This window comes from Nematolebias whitei, chromosome 11 (assembly GCF_014905685.2).
Source record: "Nematolebias whitei isolate Nwh7 chromosome 11, NemWhi1, whole genome shotgun sequence".
Classification (NCBI taxonomy): Eukaryota; Metazoa; Chordata; class Actinopteri; order Cyprinodontiformes; family Rivulidae; genus Nematolebias; species Nematolebias whitei.
Genome location: NC_056508.1, coordinates 16597499 through 16604894, shown reverse-complemented (window position 1 = coordinate 16604894; position 7396 = coordinate 16597499). Strand labels below are relative to the sequence as shown.

The 7396-nt window shown below is 40.0% G+C and overlaps 1 protein-coding gene across 1 annotated transcript; it reads left to right on the top strand.

Annotated features, from left to right (window-relative positions):
• Positions 1-274: 274 nt before the first annotated feature.
• Positions 275-7013, top strand: LOC119416634 (FYVE, RhoGEF and PH domain-containing protein 3; the record flags this gene model as incomplete). The annotated part of the gene is given in 10 exon segments (XM_037683824.1): positions 275-333; positions 763-909; positions 1008-1100; positions 1209-1288; positions 1771-1801; positions 3377-3481; positions 3921-3974; positions 6335-6436; positions 6572-6706; positions 6957-7013. Coding segments are annotated over 10 exon segments (807 nt in total).
• Positions 7014-7396: the final 383 nt, after the last annotated feature.

The window sequence follows — 7396 nt, the reverse complement described above, 5'->3', positions numbered from 1 at the left end:
CTGGCCTCACTCCCCACTCTGTGTCTCTTCTGTTTATGTTCACTTATGATTAATGCAGCCAGCTCAGGTGCTCACAGCCATTTGTGTTAAACTCCTTGTTGTCAGGGAGCCGATCTAAAACGCAGTTAGATGAGGATTTAGTGTGTGCATGTTTAGTGTTTGACCTATCCAGTCTGTTGTTAGTGATTCTGATCATTCTATCAGTGAGACAACATCGTTTTTGTTATTTCTTGGCGTTTTGCTTCGTATTTATTCCTGTTTATGTGCACTGCAGAGGCGCTGGAGCTCATCTCTACTGCAGCCAATCACTCCAATGCTGCAATCAGGAAAATGGTAAGGCTTTTTATTGCACAAGATGCTGGTGTTCCAGTCCTTCTGATTAAACTTTATTTGAGCCAGTAATGTGTTACACAATCAAAGACTTGCGTATGTTTGTCAGCAACATTGCATTGTCACAGACAGGAAGCTGCTGTTTCCTGCTGCGAGTGGCATGACCTGCATCACTTTAATTCTCATCGCTTTCATCCGTCTGGCCCTGCACCCCTCACATTCTTTAAACAACTTTAGTAGACAAATATGTCATAAACTGTAATTGTTTAGTTTTTTTTTTCATTTTGACAGTGAAGAAAATCCAATAAATGGAAATGTGTTAAATAAAATGTGCAGGAGCTCCATTGATCTTCTGATCTAAGTGTCTTCACGGTGTTTTTCTCTCTCTCCCTCTCTGTTCACCTCATCCTCCTGCTTCTGAATGTTTTTCAGGAGAAGATGCACAAGCTCCTGGAGGTTTACGAGCGGCTCGGTGGAGAGGAGGACATAGTTAACCCCGCCAATGAGCTTATTAAAGAAGGGCTTATCAAGAAAATGTCAGCCAAAAATGGAACAGCACAAGACCGTTACCTCTACTTGGTGAGAGGGGTTGAAAATGTAAAAATGTGCCACTCCGGTGAATGTATATATGCATATGTATGGTCATTACCTGCTTTTTTTCCCTGCTCCTTATGCAGTTCAACAATATGGTGCTATACTGCGTGCCTAAACTCAGACTGATGGGGCAGAAGTTCAGTGTCAGAGAGAGGATTGACATCGCTGGCATGGAGGTCAACGTTCATTTCTCTACACCTTATAGATCTTTTCTGTTGTCCTCTTTAGACCTTTAGTTTGTTCTGCTGTGTGCACATCTCTTGTATTCTGCTTCTTAACCTCAGGTGCAGGAGAACGTGAAGCAGAACCTTCCTCACACGTTTGCCATCATCGGTAAACAGCGTTCACTCGAGCTGCAGGCCAGGTAAACGCATCTCTATTATCCCCAGAGCCACGTGCTTGACTCTTGATATTACAGAAACAAATATGGCATATTTTATTATTAATAAAAGTAATAGCTTCTTTGTGAAATATTATTGAGCATGCATCAGGATATTCCCAGAAGTAATTGTTACAGCTTGATGTAGTATGATCTAAGGTTATTTATTTATGGTTTTAGAAGTAGCATTAATTATTAGAAATCTGACTGAACCAACTGAATGATTAAACACAATAAACTTTTAGTTTTCTTTGGCTTTGCCAAGCGGCACATTTGCACACCTGACACTGAACCGTTATTCATAGTCATTGTGTATGATTAATGTCTTAGTACTACAATTTGTCACAGAATAAGATTTCTTTAAATGCCTTCTCTAGTGTCTAATTTTAACTTTCTGAAGCTATTTTAACGTGGTTGGATGTATTTTTTGTTCAAATTTTTTTTTTAATATTCTTTTAACTCTGCAGGACAGCAGAGGAGAAAGAAGACTGGATTCAGGCAAGAATCACACAATCGTACACCCACACACATATGAACACACAATCCGGGTCTCTAATACAGCACCGTGGGTTTATGCCTTTAGTTATTCTGCTTTATTTAAAAAAAAGGGGATTAGTATTTTTTCAATGTGCTCAGATTTTGAGCATAATATATTTTTTATATTGAAACCGCTCATTGCTCATTTAGCCCATTACAGCTGAGTAAAGCTGATTAAAGCCTTTTGCTGACTTGGCTAGAGAGTTATCATTTCACACAGTGGGCTTAGGAGGTACGGAGTTCATATGCAAGCATGAGAGGAGCAGAACAGCTGTGAGGCAGTGAAAAGTAAAACAAGACGTGATAGTAGGACCGTGGTGCTTTTGGAGACGGCTGTTGTCATTCGTTATCGCCCTCCACCATGAAAGGTGTGCGATGATGTCATTTTTTCTGTGTGTACTTGGTGTTTCTCACCTTTTTAGGACCTTTTCTGGGATACTCACCTACCTTGTCAGGACCAGTACTCTTAATGGGGACCAAAGCCCGATCCTAATATGGTGGAACAGCATGATTGGGTTAATGGTTCTGTTTAGGGCTAAGCAGTGCTTAATTTGTGAACCAGATGATGCCGGAACGCAAAACCCCCAGAAATGTTTGAATACTGTGATGCCATTTCCTGCATTCTGGTGTATTTTAATGGGTTGTTAAACACCTACGTTTACCTACATTTGTAAACACTTGATTCAATAACTATTTTAGAGAGCAACAAGAAGTAGCCTGACCAACAGCTCTCCCCTTGTGTGAAGAGAGCATGCTTCGCTTCTCTCAAGTATTCTAACTCTGCCCCTCCAGGGGTGGGTAGAAGTGGAAATACTTACTTGAAGAGGCAGCTCTTATGTGACATTAGGAAGCTCATAAGTGGCCGTTATGTTTAAAATGAGTGTTTATGTAATTATTTTCAGTTTACATATCAAATATGCGTTTTATTTGTTCAAGGCAGTCAAATTTGTTCATAACTTCAATATTAGTAAACCTGAGAGTTAACAGATCCTAGCAAACAGTTACCAGAATGCACCCTGTCAAAATAAGAGAGTTCCTGGATCCTGTTCCGGCTCAAATTAAGCACTGGGGCTAAGGGTTGAATTGAGTTTAAGTCAAGCTTATGGTTAAGCAAATACTGGCATTGGTTAGACTTAGGGTAAAGGTCAAAGTTTACTTACCGTATTTGTCTTATTGTTTCTTATCAAAATAATTACTGGATGTACATCAATAACAGATTCACTTTTGGAATCAGCCTAATTTAGGATGGCCACCACTGCTAATCAACCTCAGAAGACACCAAATTATTTGTAACTCAGTCAGTTTTACATGTATTGAGATAAAATCTGGTGGGGTGGTGGCTGATGGTCATAATCTGACCACTAACCAATCACACAACGTATCACAATTTTGCGCGAGTATGTCTTTTAAACCCAGGAACAAGCTTTGTCGATAGGGTTCATAAGATCAGAAACTTTTCCATCAAGCTGCATCCAAATGCTAACGTGTTTTTATTTGTTTTTCCTTCCGTCTCTTCTCTTTTCCTCTCACTCTCAGGTGATCAAGGCCACTATTGAACGACACAAACAAAACAGCGAAACGTTCAACAAAGCGTTCAACAGCTCCTTCTCCCGTGAAGATGACCACGTGCCGGAGTCACCGGTAAGTCACACTCTACAAGTCCCTTCATTGGCACGGCCCACTCAGCGGGTCACGTTGTTCAGTGAATCATGTGAGACCAGTGAATGATTTTATCATAGTCTCGTCTTTGTCTGCCTGAACAGCGTTTCCATCTATGGATGTGGTAGTTTGATACAGATTTAACACTCACAGAAAGAAGCTCTTTATTTCCACGTGTTGCATCTGGGAGTCTCCTCCCTCTAATCACCTAATAGGGAAAGCACAAAAGTTTACACAGAATTATTATGAATCTTCTTTTACCCTCTTGGGCTGACCTTTGCTGGATCCCAGCCAAGCAGCTGGTTGACACAAACCAGAGGACCAGCTCCACATGGGGCAGGCTGACATCTAGTGGTGGAGGTGCTTTAATGAAGGAGGAAGTTGTTGTTTTTTTGTGCTAAGTGTTGAATTTTCTCCTCAGGGTCCCTGGTTTAACACTTCAATTGACTCGGATGGTGAAAGACTACACGAAAGGGTAAGAAACTGTCATATATGATTGAAACGTGTTGTGATGCTTCACTGAGGAACTGTCACTGGGATTCAATCTCATTAATTAACTGCACAATAACGTAATGTTTCAAGATAAATGCGATCCAAATTAAAAACGGTGAATTAGAGCAGGACGGAGCGTGTTTATCTCTGAGTCTTTTCACGTTCTTTAAGTGTTTGAGAGACCAACTGTTCAAGATTCACAAATGTTTTCCCAGTCGTCCTACAGTGTCTTTGTTACACTGTTTGCTTCATGATGTGCCAAAATGCTTTCAGTGAGTGGTATTTCTGGACTGCAGGAAAGCCAGTTTGGTGTCGGCACGCTCAGCTGTCCTGTTGTGTTATGTGCAGAGTGTTGCCGGGAAATTTGGGCCCTGACAAAAACTGAGCAGGGATTTTCCTGAATCAGGCAGATAGCAGCATTTACATGTGATTTTTCAGTATAAATGACGCCTTCGCACATGCATGTATTTTCCATGCCTTGTCATAAATGAGCCCCCGTATAATCAGTGTCATCTTTTCAGCGTTGGACTGTGCAGCCTGGACTTTGTTTTGTTTGCTTTTTTTCCATTTACAAGGCAGACCTTTAATTTCTTTGCTGAATGCAGTGATAAGTGTTGTTCACTGAACGATACAGTGACTTTCAGCTCACAGCCATTTGCTTTGAAAGCAGTGCCCATCACGGCCCTTCAAGATCAGTCATGCTCTGATTGTTCTCCACTCTGTCTCTTTTACCATTTAAATTTGTGTTTACATTAATATGCATTTGGGTATATAGGATATATGTTGTTTATGTTAATATTATTATTGATGTCCCTAAACTATTTGCAATTTTCCACAATAGCTCATTTTAAAATATGCTTGTTATTTTCTAACCAAGCAATTCACCAAACTCTGTTACATTTTATATTTAACTACTGCTTTTTGTGCTTATGTTTTAGTTTTTATTAGCAGTTTACATTGTGTAAATGCTCCTTTTTCAATTTTCATTAAAACCGAAAGCTAAAGGACAGCAGTGTTTGCCTGTAATATTAGTAATATTATTATTAATATTATGTGTGTAATATTAACACCTGTTTGATCAAAACAGCTGTTACTCCGTCCCTTCTCTTCTTAAAATGATTTTAGTTTTTACACAAAAGTCAGGGGGAGTGGTTCCTGCAGTCTTCATTAGAACATGTATTAAGATTTTATGTCTTGTCCTTGTTTGACCTACAATCAAATCTGGGGTTTAAATTGTTTTGAAATCCTGTTGGACTCAGTAATCCATGTTTTTTTTATGTTGCACATGCAGCGTATTATTTGTCTGCAGTGACTGTGAGCAGTCTGCTTGAACGATCTTGTCTGACTGAAACACAAGAAGTCTATCTTATCTTTAGAAGATAAACTCTTACCGTACGGTACAGAAAGGGAAATCCTTATTGTTTGTTGGGACAAAAATCTGTCTAGTTTTGTGTACAAAGATGAGCCAAGTTTAAATTTTCAGCCCACTTATTCATAATGAACAAACTTCTGACAGGAAATAGTGTGTATTAGGGCTGGATGATACGGCCAAAACTTTTATCGCGATATATTTCTTAATTTCGGTCGATAACAATATAATTTGATATAGATATAAACAATATAAAAGCCTCAGAAAAACTGTACAAACTGTACAAATAAATTAATGTCACATTCTGACGGTCATGGGAACTCATTTTGAAGCGAAAACTTAACGCGCGTTGGATTAGCCTAGCCTGCTACAGCTAACGCCTACTGGACTCGCGCTCTGCGTAACATCTACGTCACCACGCACTTGCGTAGTTGTCGCGGCTTTTTATGTCTCAGCTTTTTCTGGCCGCTTCAATTTCAACCTGAACAGAAAAAGAAATGTGTCAGTGAAACTCTGGAATCATATCGAAATATTGAAAATGTGCTTAAAACTCATATCACCTTTATTGAATAAAAGTATATTGCGACATATGTCAATATTGAATTATTGTCCAGCCTTAGTGTGTATATATTTGTAAATGGTCCGTGCTTGTACAGTATCTTTCTAGCCAACCAGGAGTGTTTTTCAACACAATCTGTGCTCTCTTTATCTATCCAGCACTCTACATCTAGATGAAGCTAAGCTCAATAAATCATTCTGTAGAGTCTAATCAGTGCTTTAGATCGCATTCATACACCACTGGGCACATTGGAGGCCGTGAAGCGTCAGCACACTTCAACATGTGACTGCATACTGGTGGACTTAAACCTGCGGCTCTCTCGTTGGACTTGACATTGTTTCTATTTCGTTTGAGCTAAATCATTGACATACCAGTACTTGTTCTGTTCTTATAGTTTGTTTGTTTTTTGTATTAGAAGAGTTCCAGGAAGAAGGACAAGGAGAAACAAACATGCAAAGGCTGCAATGAAAGCTTCAATTTCACCAAGCGCAAGCATCACTGCAAGTCCTGCGGAGCGGTGAGCACAGATGGACCGAGACAAATTTGGGCAAATTTGGTGTGATGAAGTAATGCGTTGATGGAAAACAAAAGTGAGCGGACAAGTGGAAAATGGACCTCAGTCAGTTAACTGTCTGTGTGTGTCCACCTGCAGGCCATCTGTGCCAAGTGTTCGAGGACCTTGGACAATAAGACGAGCATTCGAGTGTGCCCCGAGTGTTATGAAGCCAGCCTCAGCCTGGAGAGTCTGTGTGGTGGCGAACAGAAGAGGAAACCTGCAGCTGCTGAGGTAAAACATGCACAATAAAAACACAAGGAAGATTCAAAAAGTGCTTCTAATTTAATCAAACATCAAATGACAGGAAAAAAGTCAATGCAGCTTGTGTTCATATTGTCTTTGTATACATATCTGTGTTAGAAATGAGCACATTTTCAAAAACACATATTGTACTTGAATATGGTGACTACACATGTTCATTTTTTTTAATGTGCTCATCTCTCTTTGAGGGCTAATATAATACCCGGTAATTGGATCTCAGCTTAAGGAGGGTCAGCTGTGTGCTGACATGACAGTCTGGCAGCTTCAGGTGTCTTAACACACTGTCTGCCTGTCGGTCAGATCTACAGGAGGACACATACAACTGTACGCTGCACAGTGTTTTTGGAATAGTCACGTTATGTTTCAGATTCTTCCCCTCTTCTCAACATTGTAAGAAAGCAAACAAAATCTTCTGCAGGGACAGTAATGGCCACATGGGAGAGCTGCAGCTTACCCAAGAGTCAGACAAGGAGCAGACAGCTTACTGCACGTCTGTCTGTCTACAAATCTTCTTGCAATACCAGGGGTCTGCAACCTGTGGCTCTGGAGCCTCATGCGGCTCTTTCAAGCTTGGACCAAAACTAACATAAAACTGAATTTTATAGGATGTTATACCCATAATAAAAAAATGACTAGTTTTAGCAGTTTTCCTCTCATTTC